At 38.9% G+C, this 13,801-nt stretch overlaps 1 protein-coding gene across 1 annotated transcript in view; it reads right to left on the bottom strand.

The window, feature by feature from the left end:
* Positions 1 to 2,634: 2,634 nt before the first annotated feature.
* Positions 2,635 to 13,801, bottom strand: part of GAP43 (growth associated protein 43) — a 92,847-nt gene continuing 81,680 nt past the window's right edge. The window contains exon 3 of the mRNA XM_004278508.3: positions 2,635 to 3,327. Coding sequence (XP_004278556.1) covers positions 3,239 to 3,327 — 89 coding nt within the window. The 3' untranslated portion in view covers positions 2,635 to 3,238. The remainder of the gene's footprint in view (positions 3,328 to 13,801) is intronic.

A 13,801-nucleotide genomic window follows, 5' to 3' on the forward strand; every position in this document is an offset into this window, starting at 1 on the left:
AAAACAAAAAACAGAAAACCTTAGATCACCTCAAAGTAACTACGGAAAGTGTAGGTTTGGTCAGAACAGCAGGCACAAGTTTTATCCTCATTCTCTTTTGGAATCAACATCAGCAGGTTTGCTCATGAATTCAATGTTATATGAGAAAAAGAGGAATCAGGCTGCTTTCTAGATTTCTGAACTAAGCCACTGGGTGGATGATGGTGGAAAAGGTTGAAGGATGAGCAAAGTGTGTGTAGGGCAACGGGAATAAAAGGTTCTATTTTAGAAACCTCTTCATCTTCAAAGAGATCAAATGTATTACGTCATGCCAGAACATTTTAGACCTACATAACATAGTAACATAGCTTGGTCCAAAGAGTTTACTTCATGCACAAATGGCCATGGTTTTGCTATAAATTGAACATTGGGCCTGGTGCCCAGAATATGATCTTATTACCACCTGAAAGAATCACTTGTCACTGTTGAGGGACTTTTAACTTGTCCTCAACCTAGTTTTTATTTTTTAAACAGTAATCCAGATGTAGATGTTTTGGAGTCATCAAATTCTAAACAGAATTTAGAATCTATTTGTTTTTGTATCTTGAATGGTCTGTATTTCCCAGTATCACCTGACTTTGTGTGTGTTGTGTATATATTTGAGTCACATTGTTTTGCACCAGTGTGAGGGCTGCAAGTATCCTTGGCATGTCTTTTAGGATCATTACAAGCCTCTCTGATGTGTCTTCCTCCATTTTTATAATTCTATTCAGGAGACAAGATTTTAAAAATCAAATAAAAATAGATATTCATAAGTAAAAACGAAATTCCAACTCTGACACAACTAGTAAGACCACTGAACAGTGTATGTTAATATAGACTTAAAAGGTCATATGCTATTATTTTCTATGAATATGGATTCAGTGGAAGAAGTTTAGAATTATACTTTGAAGGAGTTGAATTGTGTCAGGTCACAGGAATGTTGCTTTGAAGGGTAGATTTGGGAAAGAAATGAAAGCATTTATCCTACCAAAAAACTTTGGGGTAAAACAACTCTTAAAGCAATATCCTGCCAATATGGCTCCAACCCATGGATAACATTTTTCAACACCTTTTCTCACATCTGATGAGACCATAATCCGAAAAAGATTGAGTCCCAGATACTTGCAAAGTCTTCTGTGGAAATCATACCAACTCAGAATAAATTCAAAACTCTTTAATTGTTTTAATATGTTATTGATGGTTTCCTTTTGACCTTTTTATGCTTTTCCTTATAGACCTTATTCCTTGTGATTTCTTCTTCCACTTAGTGTCAGTGATGAGGAAAAATCCCTTGATCCAGTAAGGACTCATCTTTCATGTGACATCAGCTTTCTTCAAAGCATTAACTGGGCACCAGCTCCACACAAAGCTGAGGAGAGTTCCCGAGGTGTAGGTTGTATCTCCTAAGATCACTTATTTCCATGATCTTCATTATTTTGAAGGCTTTGACACAATTTTCTCTTCCTTGTTGGGAAATTCTATGTGCAGATGAATGCAGAAAGCTTAAGGGAGTCCATTGGCAATGCTTGTCTATGAGAATCAGGGTCAGGACAGAGTATGACATGTTAAGAATTTGTACCAGGATTGACTTAGGAAATTTAGAGGGAGAAAGAACACCATCAGATGCTTCAAGATTTAGGGACATTGTTTTGTTTCTCATGGGAACTGTTTACCTTCTGGAAGGAAATTTGAAAAGGATAGATGTGCTAAATATAGACCTTTTCTTTGTATACTATCACCATTGGCAGGAACAATGATTATGACTAATCAAGAGTCTGTCAGCTGCCTTGTGTGGGGATAAGTCTAAGAGAAGTTAATAAACTGAAAAAATTAAATGGACCATGTCAATACTTGGGTTAAAAATAAATTATCTAAACAAAAGCCTGGGGGGTTTCTAAGAGTTATGCATGTCTTACATTATTTAACTTAGCAAAACCTAGAATAACTTTCCATTGGATACTTCTCCTGAGTCATGAAAATATGCTGAAGTGATTTTAGTAGAAGCAAGTCTTAGTGCCTGATATGGGTTGAATTGCGCCCCTCCTCCCCCAATTCACATGTTGAAATCCTAACCCCAAATACCTTCAGATGAGACCTTATTTGGAGACAGGGATTTGACAGAGGTAATAAAGTTAAGGTGAGGTCATTAGGGTGGGCCCTACTCCAATATGGCAAAAAGGGGAAATCTGGCTATTGAGATACCCAGAGACGATGTGAAGAGATGTAGGAAGAAGATGGCCATTCACAAGCTGAGGAGAGAGGCCTGGAACACATGCTTCCCTCACAATTCTGAGAAGGAATCAACCCTGCCAGCACCTCGATTCTGGACTTCAAGCCTCCAGAACCGTTAGCAAATAAATGTCTGTTGTTGTTTAAACCACCCAGTCTGTGGTACTTTGTTACAGCAGCCCTACAAAATAAAATAGCACCCAAGAGCCCCATCAAGGACCTACGCCATTGGTTCTGACTGAAGCCTTATGGTTTCATCCATCTTTTCTTTGTCAGGGTGGTTGGTGTCAGACTGGGAGGCCAGAACAAAGATAAAATGTAAGAAGCCCAGTGTGTCAAACCAACTCATGAGAAGATGGAACAGAAACACAGAGCCATTGGGAGTTTGATTACTCTCATGGTTTATTAATATTCAGATTGAAAAAGGAGCCTTAGAGCCGCAAGTTAACGCTAATTGGCACATTTGCTTTATTTCTTTATTTTCAAAACAAACTGGGTTTTGAATTTTTTTCCTTTTTGTTCATTCCATCACATTGAAAAGGAGGAAAAGAAAAATGGTTTTGAATTCACTCGATATTTTGGACTCCTCAGATGAACGGAACATTGCACACACACTTGGAACAGAGAGAGATAGAGAGGAAAGTGGACTCCCACAGGGCCACACGCACCAGATCAAAAAACTTGGATACAGTGCAAGAATTTCCCAAAATGATTGGATCATCATTACCAAAAACTCGCCATAACAACACCAAGAAACAAAAAATGTTTAAGCCACACTGTTTGACTTGGGATCTTTCCTGCTTTTTTTTTTTTTTTTTTTAAATGTTTGCCACACAGAGAGAAAGAGGGCTAGTGGGTGGGAGAGGACAGACTCACAGACGTGAGTAGGACAGGAAGGGAAACTTCAGAGAGGAGTTGAGAAGAGGGTGAGGAGCGACAGGGTTCAGGAGAGGGGAGAGTGGGGATGTGGAAAGCCATTTCTTAAAGTTCAGGCATGTTCTTGGTCCGCCTCACGTTCTTCTCCTTTACCCTCATCCTGCCGGGCACTTTCCTTAGGTTTGGTTTCGTCTACAGCTTCTGAGGAAGAAAACAGATGGGGTTAGGGCAGGGGAAGCAGAGTTAGTATTTTGTCTCATCTGTTCAGATGATAGTGCAATGCATTTCTTCTTTTCATACCACTTCATAAAAGGTTTAAGATAAAAAGAGATTATTGCTATCTCAGTAATGTAATTTCCAGGTTCAGAAGAGCTTACCCACAGGAAATTGTTCAGTGACACATAGGGAAGGGCTCAGGAACAAAGCTGTGATATCGTGGGCGAGGAGTTCACTAAAGAGAAACTACTATGGTCTTTAATCTCTCAGCCTTACAGTTAAGGTATCCACACATGGGGGGTCCACAACGATCATGTATTTCTTTTGCATTAATGTCAGACTTATCATGACAGATATTTTATGTGGATCATTCAACATCCATTCCAACTCTCTCACCCCTTATTTCTAATATTATAAAGGCTGGAAAGTGAAATACTTGCATTTTCAGCTCCCCTTGGAGCTAGGGATGTCCATATCACACAGTGATGGCCAAATCGGTAGAGGCAGACTTCCCTGGGAAGGCTCCAGAGGAGGTGTTTGCTCTTTACTTTCTCCTATTCCTGATGACTGTGACATCAAACTACCTGGTAGTGTAGCAGTCACCTTGTGACCACGAAGATAAAAACTATACACTAAGAATGGTGAAGCAGAAAGATAGAAAAAAACCTACTTGTGACTGACCATACTACTCCTGGACACTTTTCCTCAGACTTTTTCTTATTAATGTGAGACAAATAACTAACTTCTTTAAGCCACTGTAGTAGTTTTTAGTTTCTGGCAGTCAAAAACATTCCAAATGAGTACACTTATCCGTAGGGCAAGTGTGTTTTGCTTAATAAGAAAGACTTTGTTTCTTTTTAAAGATCATTTTTGTCCTTAGGAAAGAGGTGATTTTCTAATTACTCTTCTGCCTGGTTTCCTGCTAGAACTCAGTCAACTGATTTCATACTACAGACAGCTTACTAGTATGCCAGCTAATGGAAAGAGAATTTGCCTTGACATCACATCTGTTATTAAACTAAACTCCTGTATCAGGGTCCCCAAGACTCCCCCCAGATTCAGCGATTTGCTAGGAGGACTCACAAGACTGAGCATATAGTCCTACTCATGGCTACCATTTACTACAGTGAAAGGATATAAAACCAAAAAATGCAAAGGGAAAAGTTGTATGGAGCGATGTTTGGAGGAAACCAGGCACAAGATTCCATGAGTCCTCTCCTCATGGACTCATACAAGATGTGCTTAATTCCTCCAGCAATGAAATGTGACATGTGTGAGACGTCATAGACTAGGGAAGCTCACCTGAGCTTACAAGTCCAGGGTTTTTATTGGAGACTGGTTGTGTAGGCACCCTCTACCTAGCATGTACCAAATCCAGACTCCCAGGAGGAAAACAGATGTCCAGCATAAACCACATTGTTGGCGCAAAGAGTTTAGGCACAGTGAACACTCTTAGTTAGGAAGTGGTGAGAACCCTCTCAAAATTCAAGTTCCCAGATGCCAGCCAAGGGTCAATATTTCACACAAGTATTTCTTCGACTTGAGAGATGTTGAGACTAGAGAAATGGGGAACTTTTAGGAGACCATTAGAAGAGCTCATAAAAATGTATGTTTCTTTGAAATCAGTCAGCTATATATTTATATTCAGATAAAGCTGAACATTTATGTCCAAACAAGACCATTGCCGCTAAATATAATTTTTGGGATTCCTTCTTTGGACACATATCTATTAATATTCTTTTAAGTCTCTTCAGTAGCAGAAAATGCTTATCATTTTGAAAACAGATGTGTTTTTTTAAGAATCAAATGAGGCTGGTCTGGTAAATAGTAACTATGATAGGTCATTTTATCTTACAATGACTTGTTTTTGATCAAAGTTTTTTAGTCTGATTTATTTTGTGGGATTTGCAACAGACTGTAAGTTATTTTCAAAATGTAGTTATCCTAGTGAGGCTATCTACTACTACTCATAAAGAATTTTTTTAAGGCTAGATCCCTCCAAGGTGATCATTATTAACTCTTGAAGAACCAGCACACTGATCACATTTTCCAACAAAAATTTTTGGGTGAAACTAACTCAGTTCTGATCTTCATAATACTCTATGTACCAGCAGTGTTCCTCGTGTATTATAGAACTTTGGTGCGCTAATGGATCATTTAATTTTCTATCAGAAGAAAGCTTCCATATTATTAGATCTTTTTATAGTAATTTTCAATTCTCTCAGAAAATTTATTTATTTCCCTAGCTATGCCCAAATTTTGGAGACTACAGGTATGCCCACAGTGGTTTATCATCTTTACCAGTTCCAAGAAACCACATATTTAGTGCCCTCTTCAAACTGCAAAAGAAACAGAATATTGATTTAAACTGTCTAGAAGAACATAGAAGGATTAGCTACAGGAGCAAGAGAAGACTTCAAACCTCTCTTACTAAATAAAAACTTCGGAGCTATTACGTATGATTTGAAGGAGATTAGGAAACTCAAGAGAAAAGGTGAAATCAGGCTGGTTAAGGTGAGAACAGAGGTATATTTGTGAAATAAGGGAACACAGTTCAAAAGGAGAAAAAGAAGGAAAAAAGATCCAGATAATTTTAAATAGCCACAGTTTCTGTCCACTTCTGGAGTGGAATCAGGTTAAATCCTTCCAAATTCCCCCACTTTCTCTTGTCATTCTTTGCCTAGGCCCAGGAGAAACAGTGAAACTTGACATGCATCTGTTTATTGTGACAGGAAGTCATTGCTGTCTGTTCCTTATTAAAAGAGCTTCAATATCTACATATTCTTTCTCTCAAATGCTTCTTTCTCTCAAATGCTTTCAAGTGTTTGAAATATAATTATTTATTCATTTAGTTGTTCTATAAATTGGTATCGAACACCTGCAATGTGCCAGACATTCTTCTAGGTATTGAGAAGAAAAGTGAGAAAACCAGTAAATACCCTCGCTCTTGTTTAAGCCTTTTGTAATAAACATTTAATAGGCAATGGAATCCATAATTATAGAATATTGGCAGTGAGAGGGACCTCTAAGATCACCCAGTGACTAAACCATAGGTCTTCAAGGGTAACGACAGTATCTACTTTTGTACAACTTTGAATCCCCCATGTCCAGCACAGAACCTTGTGCAGGAAAGGCCTTCAATAAATACTTGCTGAATGAAAGGATGAGTGGACATCCTCATTTCATAGAAGAGGAAACTGAAGTTCAGATAAAGAGATTTTTCTCTAAATCATATGGTTTGCTCATGTCAAGCCAGGACTAAAATCTAGGTCTTCTACTTGTCCAGGTTTCCCCATTATATCAGGTAGTCAAATTCGACCAGAGAAGGTCAAGAAGGTCTTTGTGGAAAGAACCATAAATTGTAACTTTCCTGACCCCTTGTATAAAGTGTTTAGCTATAGCTACCATATTTGAGTCTTTCCTACATGTTTAGAACAGTTCTAAGTGCACTTGTGTCATTTGATTAATTCTCACAGCTACCTTTATCATCCCAGTTTTATAGGCGGGGAAGCTGATGCACAACAAGATAAAGGAACACACTCTCTGTGAATGGCAACAGTGAATTTCAACCTAGGACAGAGCCATCTAGGTAGCATCAATTTTACATTGCTCTCCCAGCTCGTCCCTTTGCCCAAGAAGGGTGGATGGGCTCAGAGTAGGAGCTATAGCAGGGGGTCCACAGGTATGTAGGCCTGGAGACTATGAAGTCTAAAAATTGGTCTTTGTAAAAGCAGTTCAGAATGGACGGAAGAATTCTGATTAGTCTTGAATAATATGAAATCTGGTCTTGGCCCTTTCTGGCACTAATTACATAATTTGTAAATGCTAGAGATGAGTTAATATGTATTCTTTTTAGTATTTTATGCAAAACCTTTGATCATCATGGTGAGTTCAAAGATGGATGAATGGCTGAGGCCAGCTGGGCACTCCAGTGATCATGATCCAATTAGCGTAAATAATCACATTCCCCATCTAGAGGCTCAACCTCTCTCTGAGACAGTTGTTGCTTAAGAAGAGGCTGTGGAAGCTAAAGACTGAAAGGGATTTTCAGTACCAAGTGACATAAAGCAAGTGAGGGAAGTAAATGGGCCCGGAGCTGGCGAATGAGGAAAGCCTGATGTGACAGCTGAAATCCAGCAAGTTAAAGAACAGAAAGTGTTCTCCTTATTTCAGTTTAGCTCTGAATAGTACTTTTACTCATATTAAATATGAAAACCTAACATTAATACTGTTATTTTGGTTAAGGCATTACAGGAAAAGAAAGATCACAAAGCAAATCACAGTTGACCCTTGAACAACAACTGGGTTGGGGGCGCCGACCCTCTGTGTAGGTGAAAATAATCCATGTATAATTTATAGTGGGCCTTCCATATACATGGTTCATCCGTATCTGCAGTTCCTCTGTATCCAACATCCAACGTCCATAGATTCAACCAACATGGATCGTGTAGTACTGTAGTGTTCACTATTAAAATGAATCCACATATAAGTGGACCCATGCAGTTCAAACCTGTGTTGTTCAAGGGTCGACTGTATATATCTCCTATCTATGTGTATATATCATGTGACTAGTGAGCATCCTCACTAGGAATCATTATTATTCTACCTAGGATGGGTTTCTTCCCCAAAATCAGTCTTCACCCCAGAAATCAACCCTGGAATCCAATTTTATTATGATATAGACTATGCCCCCAAATAAATAAATAAAACAAAAACTGATGATGTGTTTTAGCAGTTTGGTCTAAAAGGGGGAAAATTTGCCTCTTAATAAAATAAAATTGAGCAATTTTAATAAATATTATTTGTATTAAATAAATTCTCAAAAATCACAGTCAATTTGAAGAGATAATGTTAGAATCTGATAAAGAGCTATACCCTTCTCCAGCCGTGGCATGTTAGCCTTGACAAAAATATTACTTCTTCTGGGCCCAAAGACCTCTTAGAAATAATTATGTTCACTAGCAGCTGCCATGAATTTTATCATTTCTGTTACTTTAAAAAGAGAAAGTTAACATCATGACAGTAAAACCATGTATTCTTCATGTTCTAGAGTTGAAGGTTGCTTCAAAAGGGAAGAAAGTAATGTGTTCATTAATTCATTCATTTATTCAGTAAAAGGTCCTGGGTCTTTACTACATGCTACACACTGTGCCATGCATTTCTAATGGTTTTTTTTTTTTAATTTTTATTTATTTATTTTTGGCTATGTTGGGTCTTCGTTTCTGTGCGTGGGCTTTCTCTAGTTGCGGTGAGCGGGGGCCACTCTTCATCGCAGTGCGCGGGCCTCTCACTGTCGCGGCCTCTCTTGTTGCCGAGCACAAGCTCCAGATGCGCAGGCTCAGTTGTTGTGGCTCACGGGCCTAGTTGCTCCGCGGCATGTGGGATCTTCCCAGGCCAGGGCTCGAACCCGTGTCCCCTGCATTGGCAGGCAGACTCTCAACCACTGCACCACCAGGGAATGTGCAATGCATTTCACTTGATCTTAGCCAAAAGGCCAAGAGGCGATATGTGCCATGCATTTCAAATGCAATGCAGTGCAGTGGTGATAACAACAATGAAAACATCAGGCAAAAAGCACTGCCTTCTTGGAATTCATATGCTAGTAATTATTGTTTGTGGGAGAAGGGGTGATAAAGGAAAAAGTAATATCTAGACAAGAAGAGCTCAGCCCAAAGGGGCATATTTTCTCCTAGGCCACTTCTCTTGGATTTGCAAAGTTGAACGTCTCTAATGAATCTCATAAATTTTGAAATATGGAAAACTCTAGTCGTTTTCTTATTCTTGACCCACAACTACCAGTCCTAAGAAAGATCAAGACCACATTAAGTCAGTAATAAAAATAAAAGTCATTTCTATATCCATTTGGAACCGGGTGGTGGTAGGGGACCCCGGTGGATGATTTCACAGTGGTCCTTGAAATATGTGACTCTAACTGGCTCTCTGATTCTTGCTGAAATAGATTCTGGAAGCAGCTCTTCTCTTTATGCATTCCATTCATTTCCTCGAAAGGGTGAGAATAGCACGTCTGCACATTCTGTTGGTGAGCAAATACCAGGAGCATATGCAGCAGCGGCTGCTTGTGTGCTCAGCCAGGCAGCCCGGCTGCAGTGCTGCTGGAGAGATGGCGGTGTTCCCAGCTGCCATCGCCTACACTGAGCTCTAATGGCCCTGTTTACTGGCACCGGTCCAGGCCCCTCCACAGCCCTCCATTACTGAAATTAGGTTGAGTGGATTTCCCAGTAAAACATTACCTCTTGGGACCTGCCCAGCTCTCCCCAGCCTTGTCAACATTGATTAAATAGAAGCTGCTATCATCCTGGGGCCATGCCCACAATTACTCTACCAATCACCACTGGGCTGGGCTGTTTGCTTCCTTTCCCTTTTGATTTTCACTTTTCTTGAATATTAAGCATCATTACCTCAAAGGCTCAAAGGAAAGTAATAAAAAAAACATTCTGTAGCTACCTCACATGGTCTTCCTCTTGACCTGTGTACCAGATATCAGTCTGGAGCCTGGATCATGGCTTTGGGTGGTCACATTTTGCTATTTTTTGTTTTTCATTTTTACCATGTTTTCCATTTCAAGTCCCTCTCAAAACACTGAGCCAGTATACAGCATTTTGTGTCAGCAGAGTGGTGCAAGTGTCACCTATGCTCCCACTCAGTGCTTTCTGAGACTTTGAAAGCAAATAATCCTATTGCTTATCACACTACTCACTTGAGGATTTCAAAGAGTAGCAGACAAAAACCTAACCAAGGAGAAAATTCAGAGGCGAAGTCCCAGTGATATCTGAAACATACATATACAAGTCTTCTTCTCTCCAAAGTTTCAGCCTAGGACCAAGCTGATTTCTATCTAGGCTTGCTACCAATTAGTCATCTGACCTCAGAGAAGTTACTTTTCCTTTGCCTCCATTTTCTAATCTATAAGAAGTATGGATAATAATGACTGCCTCACCTTATTGAAGGAAGGTATTTAAAAGCATTTTATAAAATTTAAAGTGCAGCATATAGTATGTTGAGATTTTAATCCAGCCTGTGGGATTCGGAAAAAACATCCATTAAGTTTAACAGTTTCATCCCAGGAGGAAAAAAAGCAATTTCCCACAGGAAAAAAAAAAAATCATCTTTCTCAGATAAACGACTAAGAGGACTTCTCCCCTAGAATGTTCCTATAAAGTCTCTAAATAAGAATACAAGCGATTTATTAGTTAAATAGATCTACTCTGTTACAGAAATTGAGAACGAATCTAGGATTTCTAACCTTTGGAACAAAATTTAGTGTTTTATTCTGAAACACAAATGACCCAGAGATTTTAAAAAATTAAAATAAAAGTCAAAGACGGTACAAGTTGGCCTTGAAAACATCTTAAACATTCTCTCTACAAAATGTCTATCAAACCATCAAAAACGAGTGTCCTACCTTCTTCCTCCATTAGAAACACACAGAAAGATCAAAAATTACAATTTATGTGGCTTGCATAATTGCCTTAAGTCATTTTTGGAACAAGATGGGATAAACATGTAAAGCTGAATGGAGTTAACATGATCTCTTATCATTATTACAGTGAATAAGTCAACTTTTAAAGGCTGAAAATAAAAATAAAAATTTGGGGGGTATTTCCACTCTAGCATAAAAGTCAAGCACACTCACTCCTTCATCCTTCCCCTCAGCTACATTGTGCTGAGCTGGAAGTTGAATCTGTAGATCTTCCGAGGCATTCCTTACGGTTAGGATGCGGGAGGAGTGGAGGAATGGGGAGTCAGTACAAACAATGACGGCTCCTATGACACTGAGACATTTTGAGAAGGGCTGTGTCAGGGATAGAGAAGTGATGTGATATAGTGTGCTGCTAGTAGTGACTATCCGAAGACGTTCAGCCTAAAATTTGTCTTACCCTCTTCTGTAGATTATATATATTTTTAAAAATTCAAAATCCCATCTGACCAGAGTTCAACTCTGCATCTCCCCTTTCACCTCATAGTATCCCAGGTGAGGAGAATCTAGCTAGGAGAAAATCTTAGCTGCATCGCTCTAAGCCTTTACAAACTCAACTGTCTACGGCGCCAGGCAGCTAATGTGAATGTGAAAATCTAGCCATAGGTAAAATCCAGTGGCGGGGTCAACGGAGGCCTTGTAAGAGCAGGTATTGCCTAAAGGCATTTAAAAATTTTAAAACATTATCACTGGAAAAATAAAAGGGGAAGGAGTGTCTGACATAAGACTCTTAAATTATACCAGGAAGATACATTTCTGGACTCTGACTTCAAAATGGAAGCAGTTCCCTTTAATCAGAATAAAAGATAGTCACACTGTATTTGTCTTCAAGAACTAACTCCAAATCAGGAGTCCTAACTAACAGTGCGAACTTTTCCATTTTGCTAAATTTAAATTATTCACGTCTCAAGATTTTTTTTAGTGAATGAAGTAAAAAATAAATAATGACTATGGCAGATATTATAAATGGCCTACCAAAGCAAAAAGAGATACCAAAAGATCCAATTCTCAATATTCTCTCTCCCCTCACCTGCTGTTCAAATATTCTCAACATCTCTGCATCCCTACCTATACCTTCCAGTTGTCCTAGCCTCCTCTTACAGATGTTGCTGGTGACATTCTCAGATCCCTTTTACCAGGCTCATGTCCCCAGCTCCCAGCTGCTGGAGGGGTTGGCTGCCAATGACCCACACCTGCTCCTTGGGCGGGGGATGTAAACTGAATCACCTCAACCTGAGGTGCCTGAGAGGTCATGCCCCTTCTGCCCCCTGTGACTCCAGACACAGACAATCTCTGTCTGTGATGCAACTTGTGCTTCAGCACAAATTGTGGGATTAGGCTGAGACCATGCTTTTCCTGAACCCATTTTGCTGTCTTCTTCCCTGGCTTCTCTTCTTTCTTCATTCCCTTATGGATTTCCACCAATAAAGTATTTGCACAAGAGTCCCTTCTCAGGCTCTGATTCTGGGGAATGGGACCAAAGTTATTCCTTTAACCAAAAATCAAGGACTGGAGATGGGAGGCAGGCCAGTCAATTTCCTTAGTCAATGTACATAGCAAGTCTTCAAGGTTTGAACCATTTGGGTTTGCAGCTTAGCCCTCACGACCCAGCTCAATTGTTGTTTCCATACCTCCAAACCTATCCTACATGGAATTAATCACTTCCTACTCTTTATTTGTATAGAAATTATATCCCTTGCATTATATCCTAGTTTGTGGTATCTTTTCTAGTCTTCTTGACTGTGAACTAATTTCTCAAACGAAAAGTCTGATACATTTGCCATAATTTGACCTCCACAGAGGCAGAGATTTTTTATTTTGTTCACTGATGAATCCCAAATGCTTAGAAAAGCGCTGGCAAATATATATATTTTTAATGAATCAAGGCATCTATATTAACTTCAACTCCTAGCGTCATGCTTATCACAAGATAGGCATTTAATATTTATAGGAGGGACGAAAATGATGAAAAAAGGGGACAATTCCAAATATGCTTTGTGTCATGTAGATAAAACCTTAATTACCTCAAGCCTAAAATCTGTGGACCTGTATTGTTGTCTTGACCAAATAGCAGAGGTATGCCTGAATTTCAAAATATTGTATTATGAAAAGGAAACAATATTATTCTGATTTATAGGCATCAGGCATGGAAAGAATAATTCCATCATCTTCCTTTTTTTTTTTTTTACTAATTTTACTTTTATGTCTTCTAATTTTATAACAAATTATTCAGATATAAAAAACCCAAATGTAAAAAATAGATATCTACTATAAGCATCATTATTTTTAGATGTCACAGGGTAGTGGTTAGGACAGCTGGCTCTGGAGTCAGCTATTTGCATTTAAATTCTATCTCTGACACCATGACTTGGAGTGAGTTATTTAACCTCTTATTGCCTCACTTTCCTTATCTGTAATTGGTATTAATATTGGTACCCACCTCATGGGGTTACTAAAACACTCAAATGTGTTATTATTTAAAGTACTTAATAATGAATGGCATGTTTCAGTAAACTTCTCAATAAATATTGGCGATTATTATTAAGTGAGTGGGAGGGAACTAACATTGGTTTAATGTTTACTATGTGCCAAGCCCAGTGCTAAGGGCTTTCACATACTGGTGTTCAATATATATCATCCGTGCTCTCCTAGTCCTTTGTCAGTAAAGTGGAAGTAATAATATCTACCTCATAGATTTGTGATGAGCATTAAATGAGAGGAAAAAAAAGACAACCTCACACGGTGTCACTCCCTTGCTCACCTGTGTGCCTAATAAATGAGAATTATCTTCTCTCTCTCTCCACTAATTCATGCGTATCCACTCTTAGACTATAGCCAAAGAGAAACTTTCTTCAAGTATCCTGAGAAAGGGAGAGAGAAGTTTGTCCCTTATAAAATTTCTGCTCGTAGAGTAAAAAAAAATAATTCTTTGAAAAAAAGGCTTTGAAGTCGAGGTCTAAA

This window comes from Orcinus orca, chromosome 5 (assembly GCF_937001465.1).
Source record: "Orcinus orca chromosome 5, mOrcOrc1.1, whole genome shotgun sequence".
NCBI classification, from domain to species: Eukaryota; Metazoa; Chordata; class Mammalia; order Artiodactyla; family Delphinidae; genus Orcinus; species Orcinus orca.